The sequence below is a fragment of the Eublepharis macularius genome, chromosome 13 (assembly GCF_028583425.1).
Source record: "Eublepharis macularius isolate TG4126 chromosome 13, MPM_Emac_v1.0, whole genome shotgun sequence".
Classification (NCBI taxonomy): Eukaryota; Metazoa; Chordata; class Lepidosauria; order Squamata; family Eublepharidae; genus Eublepharis; species Eublepharis macularius.
In genome coordinates, this window is record NC_072802.1 from 39874866 (window position 1) to 39887134 (window position 12269).

The following is a 12269-nucleotide window of genomic DNA, read 5'->3' on the forward strand; positions in this document are numbered from 1 at the left end:
CTTTGTCAGATGCATCTGGCGGGGAGGGCTGTGGCTATCGAAGGCTTGTGCTGCAGTGGAATTGTATGGTCTTGGTGGTGGTGCTGGACTCTTTTTGATTTTGCTACTACAAACTAACACGGCAAACTCCTTTGAACCTTTACACAAGCAAACTGATCCCCACATCAAAAGGAGCTGTTTGCAACTCCATATCAAAGGAGTTGTTTACATCCCTCCTCTCCTCCTCCCCTCCCCTCTCCTCCTCTATATTTGACCAGTTTCTTTCTGCCCTCCATGCATCTGACGAAGAGAACTGTGATTCTCGAAAGCTTATGCTACAATAAAATTGGTTAGTCTTAAAGGTGCTGCTGGACTCTTTTTGATTTTGCTACTACAGACTAACACGGCTAACTCCTCTGGATCTATGACCAGAGTATACAGGTGTCTCCCAATGAGAAAAGGTCCTGGGATGATACTTGTGTAAGAAAATTATGGGACATGTGAACAATGACTTTTTCAGGGCTGCTGGTATGCAGGTCAGGCAGCCAATGAAAGAAACTGGAAGTGTCTGTCTATACCAAGTAGTTATATGGCAACAGCATTTACTTACTTATTTATACCCCTCTTTTCTCCCCATTGGGACCCTAAAGCAGCTTACATTTTTCCCTCCTCTATTTTTGCCTCACAACAATAACCATGTCAGGTAGATTAGGCTGAGACAGAATGCTGGCCTATAGTCACCCAGAAAGCTTCCATGGCAGAGTGGGGATTTGAACCCGGGTCTCACAGATCCTACTCTGATCCTCTTAATCGCTTACACCATGCCAGCTTATGGATAGTAGACTAGCAATTGGTAAAGCCAGTGGCCTGCACTCTGTGACTCAATATGGAACCAAATAGGGCTTTTCTAAAAAGAAAATGAAATCTTTTAAGTTAAGGTGCATGAGAAAGTTAGATGCATGCTAGAATATCCAAAATGTAAGGGGAATGAAGGGTTAATTAGAGATGTTTTAAAGAAAGGGAAGCAAAAGTGAACAGTTGCCAGCAAGCCAAGCACAAATCATGCAGTGTATTAAAACAGTTGCACAGGGTGACACTATGCATATTTATTACTTATTGCGAGATCTTCCCAGGGCTTTTTTTCAGCGGGAATGCAGTGGAATGGAATTCCGGCACCTCTTAAAAATAGTCACATGGCCAGTGGCCCAGCCCCCTGATCTCCAGACAGGGGAGTTTAGGTTGCCCTCTGTGCTGCCAAGGGGTGGTGTGGAGGGCAATCTAAACTCCCCTCTGTCTGGAGATCAGGGGGCAGGGCCACTGGCCATGTGATTTAAACTTTTAAAAACTCCCCCCCTTGTTCCATCTGACCCAAAGTGACGTCATTGTGCGGTTCTGAGTTCCACCACCCCCGAAAAAAAGCCCTGGACTTTCCTAATAAAATACTAGCAAAAACAGCGTCGCGGGTGCTGAAGATGGATGGCTTAGGGGCTGCAGCTCCACCGAGCACCAGGGCCGAGGAAGGGAGGCCAGCAGCACCCCGGGCTGGGCGCTTGGGGGAGGCACCGAGTTGCGGCTCCCCAAGAAGCCCGGCTCAGCCGGCGCCGCCCGCGCTCCGCTCCTCCCAGCTCGCGCGTCCCCCTCTCTGAGCCGGTCCTCCTGCCTTCTCGTCGCCACCGAAGAGCGCAGGCGAGTCCCAGTCTGGGCGAGGGGCGCGCCACCCTCCCGGGAGCGCCACCTGCTCACCGCCGGCCGCCCATCCGGGACCGCGAACGCTGCTTGGGGGCTGCCGGGCATGGCCCTGGCCAGCCCCCCGCCGGAGCTGCGCCTGCTGCTGACTCGCATCTCGGAGGCGGAGATGGAACTCTACTACCGCCTCTTGCGCGCCGCCGCCCTGGCCGAGGCTTGGGCCGCCGGTGAGTCTCGTTCGCCGCAGCGCTTTCGGCCGGCCGGCCTCGGGGAGCTGCATTGCAGCCTCGGGCTGCCGGCCGAGCGGGCTCCGTGTGTGTCGGAGGGGTCTGGTTGCCTCCTTTGGCACCCGCTTTCCCCGTGGCAGGAAAGTTGCGCCAGGGCCAGGCTGGACACGGAGGGGAGTAGGGGGGCTCGGGTGGCATCTCCGCTCGGGCCCCTTCCCAGGGAAGATCGCCTCTTTCAAGCTGGTTTAAATAATAGTAGTAGTCGTCGTCATAGGAAGAAGGAAAGAGACGACACCAGTGGGTTTGGTGGACAACTGACAGGGAAGGAATATGAGGCTTGTGCTCTAAATACCAGATGCAGAGGATGGGGCTGTTGCTGCCTGGAAGTAGCAGTTGTTACTAAATAAATGCAGGTCGGTAGATCGAGCTAACGAGAGAGGCGTGAGCTGGGTCGGCCGGCTGAAAAGTTGGCACCCTCCTGGAAATGCTCATGGCTTTTGTGTAAGGTCTGAGATGAGGGAGGGGGCTGGAAAGGTAGTCCATTCTGTGGAACTGTTGTGAAACAAGATCACACGAGGGCACATGCTAGACTGCAGTAGAAGAGTCATTTTGGAGAGTGAGTTGAGCCCCCCCCCCCGCCCGCCGATGTGGCTGCGGTCAGGTCGAGCCTCTGTCAAGTTTTTGGAAAGAGATGTGACTCGGGACAACTAGTTTCTGACTCCTAATTTAATTCCAGCCCCTGTGCCAAGAGGACACCCCATGATTCCCCTAAGTGTCATAGATTAGGTATTTGCAACTCCCTAGGAGATTGTAGTTTTGGATATGGAAGCTCAGGATGTTGAGGTTGTGGTTCTGGGTTGTGCCATCCCTTGCAAAGACCTCTGACTTTGGACTGGATCACCCATGTGTTCTCAATGCTTAATTTCCCCTTGCTTGATGGCATGGAACTGAATGTGTGAACAGAAGGGTGGTAATGGTATGGAACTTCTCTGCGTGGTGTGGGAGAACTCATCTACGCATGCAATCCTGTGGATGCTGCGATCATTGAGTGACAAAATATGAATATGTGAACTCATCCTATTAGACAGTATAATCCCTGACCACCACCACCTCCTACCCCGAATATTCTGACAACACTTCTTGGTTAAGGCAGACAAAACCACTAGTGTTTAAAAGGTGGCAGTGTGGGTTTTGTCTACAGTCCTAAATGTAGATTGTAGGTGTTCATCTATAGAAAAATTCCCAAGCTCTTTGTAAAATCAAAAAGAGTCCAGTAGCACCTTTAAGACTAACCAATTTTATTTTAGCATAAGCTTTCGAGAATCAAGTTCTCTTCGTCAGATGTTTGAGACCAATCAAAATATGACAAAATAGTGTGCAAGCTTTTGAATTCTTTAGAATCCTTTCCCAGCCTGAGTAAGAGTTCCAAGAAGCTTGAACTCTTTGACACAGTTTAGTGATTAGTTTGGAAGATCCTGTCCTAATAAAAACATATTATCTAACTATGGTTGTTGGGGGTTTTCCGGGCTGTATTGCCGTGGTCTTGGCATTGTAGTTCCTGACGTTTCGCCAGCAGCTGTGGCTGGCATCTTCAGAGGTGTAGCACCAAAAGACAGAGATCTCTCAGTGTCACAGTGTGGAAAAGATGTAGGTCATTTGTATCTACTCAGGAGGGGTGGGGTTGAGCTGAGTCATTCTGTAAGAGTTTCCCAGGGTGTGGAATGCTAATGGCGGGAGGCTTCACTGAATCCTGAGGAGGTTCTTTTGTATATGGATTGGTGCTTGATGTGCTAATCTTCTCTGCAGGGCTATTGTCGGGTGTGGAGTGTTTTGTTGGCCTGGTGTTTTTCAGAACTGGAGCCCATGCTCTGTTCATTCTTAAGGTTTCTTCTTTCCTGTTGAAGTTTTGCTTATGCTTGTGAATTTCAATGGCTTCCCTGTGCAGTCTGACAAAGTAGTTGGAAGTGTTGTCCAGTATTTTGGTGTCCTGGAATAAGATACTGTGCCCTGTTTGAGTTAGGCTATGTTCAGCCACTGCTGATTTTTCAGGCTGTCCAAGTCTGCAGTGTCTTTCATGTTCTTTTATTCTTGTCTGGATGCTACGCTTTGTGGTCCCGATGTAAACTTGTCCACAGCTGCAGGGTATACGGTATACTCCTGCAGAGGTGAGGGGGTCTCTGCTGTCTTTTGCTGATCGTAGCATCTGTTGTATTTTTCGGGTGGGTCTGAATACTGCTTGAAGGTTATGCTTTTCCATAAGCTTTCCCATCTGATCAGTAATTCCTTTGATATATGGCAAAAACACTTTTCCTGTAGGTGACTGTTTTTCCTTGGTTGTTTGATTCATCCTGGGTTTGATTGCTCTTCGGATTTCATTTCTGGAGTAGCCATTTGCCTGAAGTGCGTGGTTTAGATGATTAATTTCCTCATTGAGAAAGCGCGGCTCACATATCCGTCTTGCACGATCCACTAATGTTTTCATTATGCCTCTTTTCTGTCGGGGGTGGTGATTGGAGTTTTTGTGTAAGTAACGATCAGTGTGAGTTGGTTTCCTGTAGACCTTGTGACCTAACTGAAAGTTTGCTTTGCGGATGACCAAGGTATCCAGGAATGAGAGTTTTCCCTCACTTTCTTTCTCCATTGTGAATTGTATGTTCAGGTGGATGTTGTTGAGATGATTCAAAAACTCCCTCAATTCTTCCTCCCCATGGCTCCAAATGATGAATGTATCATCCACAAACCGGAACCATACACTGGGTTTGTGGGGTGCTGATTCTAGAGCTGTTTTTTCAAAATGTTCCATGTAGAAGTTTGCTATAACTGGGCTGAGTGGGCTCCCCATGGCCACCCCATCCATCTGTTCATAGAATTCGTTGTCCCATTGGAAGTAACTGGTTGTCAGACAATGATGGAATAAGGCTGTTACAGCCTTATTCCATCATTGTCCATCATTGTCTGACAACCAGTTACTTCCAATGGGACAACGAATTCTATGAACAGATGGATGGGGTGGCCATGGGGAGCCCACTCAGCCCAGTTATAGCAAACTTCTACATGGAACATTTTGAAAAAACAGCTCTAGAATCAGCACCCCACAAACCCAGTGTATGGTTCCGGTTTGTGGATGATACATTCATCATTTGGAGCCATGGGGAGGAAGAATTGAGGGAGTTTTTGAATCATCTCAACAACATCCACCTGAACATACAATTCACAATGGAGAAAGAAAGTGAGGGAAAACTCTCATTCCTGGATACCTTGGTCATCCGCAAAGCAAACTTTCAGTTAGGTCACAAGGTCTACAGGAAACCAACTCACACTGATCGTTACTTACACAAAAACTCCAATCACCACCCCCGACAGAAAAGAGGCATAATGAAAACATTAGTGGATCGTGCAAGACGGATATGTGAGCCGCGCTTTCTCAATGAGGAAATTAATCATCTAAACCACGCACTTCAGGCAAATGGCTACTCCAGAAATGAAATCCGAAGAGCAATCAAACCCAGGATGAATCAAACAACCAAGGAAAAACAGTCACCTACAGGAAAAGTGTTTTTGCCATATATCAAAGGAATTACTGATCAGATGGGAAAGCTTATGGAAAAGCATAACCTTCAAGCAGTATTCAGACCCACCCGAAAAATACAACAGATGCTACGATCAGCAAAAGACAGCAGAGACCCCCTCACCTCTGCAGGAGTATACCGTATACCCTGCAGCTGTGGACAAGTTTACATCGGGACCACAAAGCGTAGCATCCAGACAAGAATAAAAGAACATGAAAGACACTGCAGACTTGGACAGCCTGAAAAATCAGCAGTGGCTGAACATAGCCTAACTCAAACAGGGCACAGTATCTTATTCCAGGACACCAAAATACTGGACAACACTTCCAACTACTTTGTCAGACTGCACAGGGAAGCCATTGAAATTCACAAGCATAAGCAAAACTTCAACAGGAAAGAAGAAACCTTAAGAATGAACAGAGCATGGGCTCCAGTTCTGAAAAACACCAGGCCAACAAAACACTCCACACCCGACAATAGCCCTGCAGAGAAGATTAGCACATCAAGCACCAATCCATATACAAAAGAACCTCCTCAGGATTCAGTGAAGCCTCCCGCCATTAGCATTCCACACCCTGGGAAACTCTTACAGAATGACTCAGCTCAACCCCACCCCTCCTGAGTAGATACAAATGACCTACATCTTTTCCACACTGTGACACTGAGAGATCTCTGTCTTTTGGTGCTACACCTCTGAAGATGCCAGCCACAGCTGCTGGCGAAACGTCAGGAACTACAATGCCAAGACCACGGCAATACAGCCCGGAAAACCCCCAACAACCATCGTTCTCCGGCCGTGAAAGCCTTCGACAATACATATTATCTAACTGTTGGATTTTTTTGAAATCCGGTGCCTGTTTATTTGGAAGCAAGTGCAATTGTATTCCAAGGAACTTACTCCCAAGTAAGTGCACATCCTTACTTGGGATTCAGTACTGGTTAACTGGGATTTATTGTTAAGGAAACGTGGAGCGGATTGGGCTCGACTGTTAAATTCAGTTTTGTGGCTGGTTCATACATGGATATATAGGATTTATCTTGATGTAAGGTTAGATCAGATAATACAGAGGTTTTTCCATGCAAGGAGGGGTGTGAGGGCACAACTACCCACCACCCCTTCTTCCCAATATCTATGAGAATGTGTTAGACGTACACATGTATAGATGTTGCAATTGGTTTTGCAAATGTATTTTGGGGATCAGCTTCACAATCTGTACATGTATGCACTTGATTGAGGCATTAAGCCCCTGAGCTGATATTTGAGGGCAGGCACTGTTTGAAAAGTATTGTTTGAAGTGGAGTTAGCCTGTGCAATTATTGATCTGTAACTACCTGTTCATGTTGTAAACAACTTTGGGCCTCTTTTGAGGGAGAAGCGGTATAAAAATCTAATAAATAAAATATGTTTGCAAATTATTGCTTGATGGTTCAAGCTTAGTAGAGTTGCACCCTTCTAATTCTATTGATTTCAGTAGAATTAGAAGGGTAATAATAATAGCAACTGTGCTTATATCTAGACAGAGTACTGCCCCACTCAGAGTGATGAACAGAATATTATTATTCCCACAATACAACAGGGGAGCTGGGGCTGAGAGTTTACCCAAGGCCACCTGCTGAGTTCATGGCAGTTGTGGGATTTGAACCAGTAGAGTGCTGATTTGCACCCCAGCCACTGAACCACGATGCTACAGCAGAAGAGGATACCATTGTTTAGAATTGCACTATTGGTTACTATAATGCTTTTTTGTTTTTATTTTTAAACCTTGGTTTTTGATCTTTAATTCAGCTCCTCATTACATAACTTGAAACCTTCACCTCAGGAGGGCTCTGCTCACAATCAACTTTCCTATTATTTTCATTCATACAGAGCTTCAAGCGTTCTCCACTTTACTCAGTCTTATACCTCAAGAACATCTTCCCTTTGGGGTATGAATTTCACTGCTGGAATTCATACCCCACCTGTGGCGTTCTGCTGTGTGTGTGTGACTACTTCCCAAATGGTTTTCTCTGCCACCAAATGTTTTTGCTTTGTATCTTTTTTGTTTAACTGATATTTTAGGAAGGCTTGTTATAGATAGTAGTTTGGCAGACCAGTCAGGACATAGATGTGGTTGTGAGGTAAAAAAGGGATCTTTTTTCTTTAACAAAAGTAGAATTTATTTGTAAGTACATAAACATGATGGCTATTAAGATTGCACTCTTGAATACACCAGGACCACCTCTGCAATAATGTGTTGGTGTTTTTCATTGTTTGCAGCCATTTCAACATGTAATGGTCTGTTAGTAGCATGAATGTTTGGCCCCAATGAATATAGCTTTCTAACTTGTAGAGAGCCCACAAGTTATCCAGGCACTCTTTTTTTAGTTCTGCTCCCTGTCAGTTTTCTGCTCAGGTGAACTACCAGTTTTCTTAAGCCATCTCTCTTGCATCAGATCATTTAATAATCTTTTGTCTTCAGGCCAGGTATCTCTAGGTTCTGGTGCAAGTTTACACTTAAGTGTTCCAGTTTCAAGCCTTAGCTTAATTAAGTTGTTTTGCTGTAGTTACTCTTTATATTTGTCATGTTTTTCCTGATCAGTCTTAACAGCAACCTGATAGACACCTTCTTTGCCCTTCCATCCCACTTTCATTAGGGCTACAGGAACCTCTCCTGGTTTTCTTCTAACCCCTTTCAAAAGCAGGCAGTGGTCAAGGATTATATTTTCTGGTTTCATGAGATCCCCTCTAATTAGGGTAGTTGAAAATCCATTTTTATTGTACTTTTCTATACTGCCTACTTAAAGTCTTTGTATTTTATTACTTTGAGAGAAAACTTGCATATTCCTCAAGCAATTTTTCTGTTATAAGTCTGGGTAAATAATTGTGTGGTAGGAATGTTCCAATTGTGTTCCCAAACGTAGTTAAGAAAATCTGGCGATTTTCTCCAACTGCATATGAAGTTCCCCCTTGGATTTAGTTCCTTTGCTATGATTTGCTCCTTCATTTGTTCAAATTGTTTTTCCCAGCAAATATCTTCATATTTCATTTCCCCCACTCTCAAGACTTAATTTCTCTGCCTCAAGTCTAAGTGTCTCTGTTTCGATGGTTGTTGTGGGTTTTCCGGGCTGTATTGCCGTGGTCTTGGCATTGTAGTTCCCGACGTTTCGCCAGCAGCTGTGGCTGGCATCTTCAGAGGTGTAGCACCAAAAGACAGAGATCTCTCAGTCACTGAGAGATCTCTGTCTTTTGGTGCTACACCTCTGAAGATGCCAGCCACAGCTGCTGGCGAAACGTCGGGAACTACAATGCCAAGACCACGGCAATACAGCCCGGAAAACCCACAACAACCATCGTTCTCCGGCCGTGAAAGCCTTCGACAATGTCTCTGTTTCTATTTTTATCTGCTGTACTCTCTCATGCTCCACTTTATTTTCCTCAGCTTTAATTTTTATTTCCTCAAGTGTAAGTTGCTCTGTTACAGTTCTGATTATTTCTTGTAATTCCAGAGCTCTTAATCTGTTCTACTCTTTCAGAACCTCTGTGTACTATGGAGATGTAGAAATTACCTCAGAAATTCCTAAAGTACCATTGCCCTTTGGTGCTGTATTAGGGATACACTTAACATCTCAAAAGGTTTCCTTCATGAGGTATTCCCAATTCAAGACACAGACATAGATTCACTCAGACCTTTCCAAACAACTTGCCTGAATTAGATAGAATAATCTCTCTCTCAGATATACACAGACTGCCCCAAGCTTACACACAGTTTACCTGATTTAGACAGAATTAGGCTGTCATTTTTCCACACAGTTTGCCTGATTTAGCCAGAATCCTTTCTCTAAGGGCCAAGCTACAAGTGATGAATAACACTTGAACAGCAAGTGGATTGAGTGGAGGGCAAGTGAACAGGGAGAAATACACTTGCTGTTCAAGTGTCATTTATCACTTGTAGCTTGGCCCTGAGATACCCAAAGACTGACAGAAAACCTCTTGTCTCAGCCCAAACTGCCTTTCACTCTGCCCCCTTTAGGATACAGCTGTATCCTAATCAGAGCCGATTCTATTCACCCATCCAGCCCCCTCTTTTTTTCTTCAGAGTCCTGCCTTTAAACCCACAATAATTAATATATTAAAACCCCACATTAACCAGCAGAAATAAAATCCCATACTATTTAGATGCAAAACATTACAGTCCTTCTTCTTCTTTCTTTCTCAGCTGCCTGTAAACTCTGATTAAATGCAGCTGTTCTTGTTTGTCTGCATAAAATGAGATAAAGCAATGATCATAAGGCCTTTGGGGAATAAAACTTCTTTTCCTGTTTGTAGCAATTATGATATCAACAGGTTGAAGAGGTAGATCAAGGTTTCTGAATGACTGGTTTGTTCCAAGCAGGTGTTGTAAACAGATGTTGTGGAAGAGTGTGTAAACTGCTGAAGCAAATGGGGATTTACAGGTAGGGGAGAGAGGTTCTGGAAGGAAAAGATGCTGTGGTTAGACTTGGTTAATGTCAGAAGGATGATGGACTGTGACAGGCTGAGTTGTCCATTACATCTTTGACTGCCCTCCCCCCTGCCAATTCAGGCAATTGAATCATTATTTTTTAAAAGTATGACTTTGATTCAGGATATAAAAGAGTGCTGTAATTGCCAACTGGTTTGACACTTCTCCTAATTACAAAAATGAGTAGGTTTTGACAACTGTGCAATAATGTTACTAACTTTTAAAAGAAAATCATAAATTATAGCTTTTAACGATATAAGGTAAAACCTCAGTAAACATAAACCGACTGCTCTCTCTCTCTTGCTCTCTCTCTCTGGCCAGCTCCAGAAAAGTAACAGCAGCTATGTACAAATACAAGTCAACTTTTAAAAGTCATTGATAGGCAGTAGAAAAATTCTTCCCAGTGAGAGATAACTGACACTATAGCAGAAGACCAGTAGAAGAAACTGCTTGGTGTTAAGCTTGCCTCTGCAAATACAAAAAGTGTGTTGCTATTTATTATACTGTTTTAATCCCCAATGGGGACTCAAAAACACTTCCATCAACAGCCCAGTGTGATGTAGGTTAAGTAGAGAGAGAGAGAGAGAGAGAGAGAGAGAGAGAGAGAATAACTGTTCCAAGGCAAACCATCGAACTTCCATGGCAGAGTGGAAATTTGAACCCGAGTCTCCCAGATGCTAGTCTGACATTATAACCACTACACCATGCTGCTGACACTTATGAAGAAGCATTCTCTTCTTCATTGAATATTTGACTGTGGCCAATTAATAGCTAGTTAGCTGACTAGCATTGCTACCTTTTTTCAAATCAGCATGCATAAAGGGTTTCATGTAGTTCCTTTTATCACTCAGCTGGCTGTTTCTAGGATGCTTTCTGGAAATAAGAGCAGGTCAGCCAATGAAATAAGAGGTGTGTAATAATGATGTATTTTGCAAGAAATGTTTACTTCTATACATGAGCTAACATGCGTGTAACTTGTATGTTAGGCTCATTGATCAAGATGTGGAAGATGGGGATATGAACAGTGGGTGTGCCACTTCCGTGTGATGACTGCACCAGATATTTGAAATGGGCTTTAGAAAATGCCTGAGCATTTTGGACTTCTTACCCTTTGTCCTCCTCTGTTTTATCCTCAGAACCACCCTGTTAGGAGAGGCTGAGAAAAGATGACTGGCCTAGAGTTGCTTAGTAAGTTTCATGACAAGGAGGGATTTTAACTTGGGTCTTTCCAGGCCTATCCTTACATGCTAATCACTGCACCAACAACTTTATGTGCATAATTATAAGGAAATCAGCTAGTAGTTGCTGTTATCATGCTGTTAGATTTTAAAGGTGATCATGTCAGACACAGTGATCTTATGCAATAACACTACTAATGTAAATGCACCATATCCAATCTTTAGGCCACTTGATTTCAAACTGCAGCTATGATGCCTGTTTGACTGGGTAGGGAAATTCTCCTCTAACTAGAAGATCATCTTTGGCCCGAATGGGAGTCTTCACCTATATCCCAAACAAGAGAGCCAGTTTGGTGTAGTAGTTAAGAGTGCGGGACTCTAATCTGAAGAATCGGGTTTGATTCCTCACTCCTCCACATGAAGCCAGCTGGGTGACCTTGGGTCAGTCACAGCTTCTAGCTGTCTCAGCCCCACCCACCTCACAAGGTGCTTTGTTGTGGGGATAATAATAACATACTTTGTAAACCGCTCTGAGTGGGTGTTAAGTCATCCTGAAGGGCGGTATATAAATTGAATGTTGTTGTTATTAAACTTCCTTGTCAGTTTTCTCCCAGTTCTCCTGTCTGTGTTAAACTGCTCTCAGTCAGAGCTGAATTTTGAAATGGTTAGTACTAGACTCCTCTAAGCTAGGGGTGAAATCAGACTTTCCTCTCCCCAGCATCCAGTTCAGAAGTCTTTCTCTGTTCAGCTCATAATCATAATAATAACATTCAATTTATATACCACCGTTTAGGACAACTTAATGCCCACACAGTACGTCATTATTATCCCCACAACAATAATCACCCTGTGATGTGGGTGTGGCTGAGAGAGCTCCAGAGAACTGTGACTAGCCCAAGGTCACCCAGCTGGTTTCAGGTGGAAGCGTGGGGAATCAAACCCGGCTCTCCAGATTAGAGTCCCGCGCTCTTAACCACTACACCAATCTGGCATTCTACCTAATCAGATTCCTTGAAGTAGCCTGTCACTCAAAGCTCTCTGTTTCTGTTTGTACAGCTCTTCTAAGTGTTTAAAAAGTGCAGCCCATCACAGCAGCATTTAGGCATCATCAGCCTTACACCAACTTTTTCAGTTTTTCTCTGTCCCCTT

The 12269-nt window shown here is 44.3% G+C and overlaps 1 protein-coding gene across 1 annotated transcript in view; it reads left to right on the plus strand.

The window, feature by feature from the left end:
- Window positions 1-1771: 1771 nt before the first annotated feature.
- MCF2 (MCF.2 cell line derived transforming sequence) overlaps window positions 1772-12269 on the plus strand; it is a 105305-nt gene continuing 94807 nt past the window's right edge. The window contains exon 1 of the mRNA XM_054996769.1: window positions 1772-1892. Within this exon, the coding sequence (XP_054852744.1) occupies window positions 1772-1892 (121 nt within the window). The remainder of the gene's footprint in view (window positions 1893-12269) is intronic.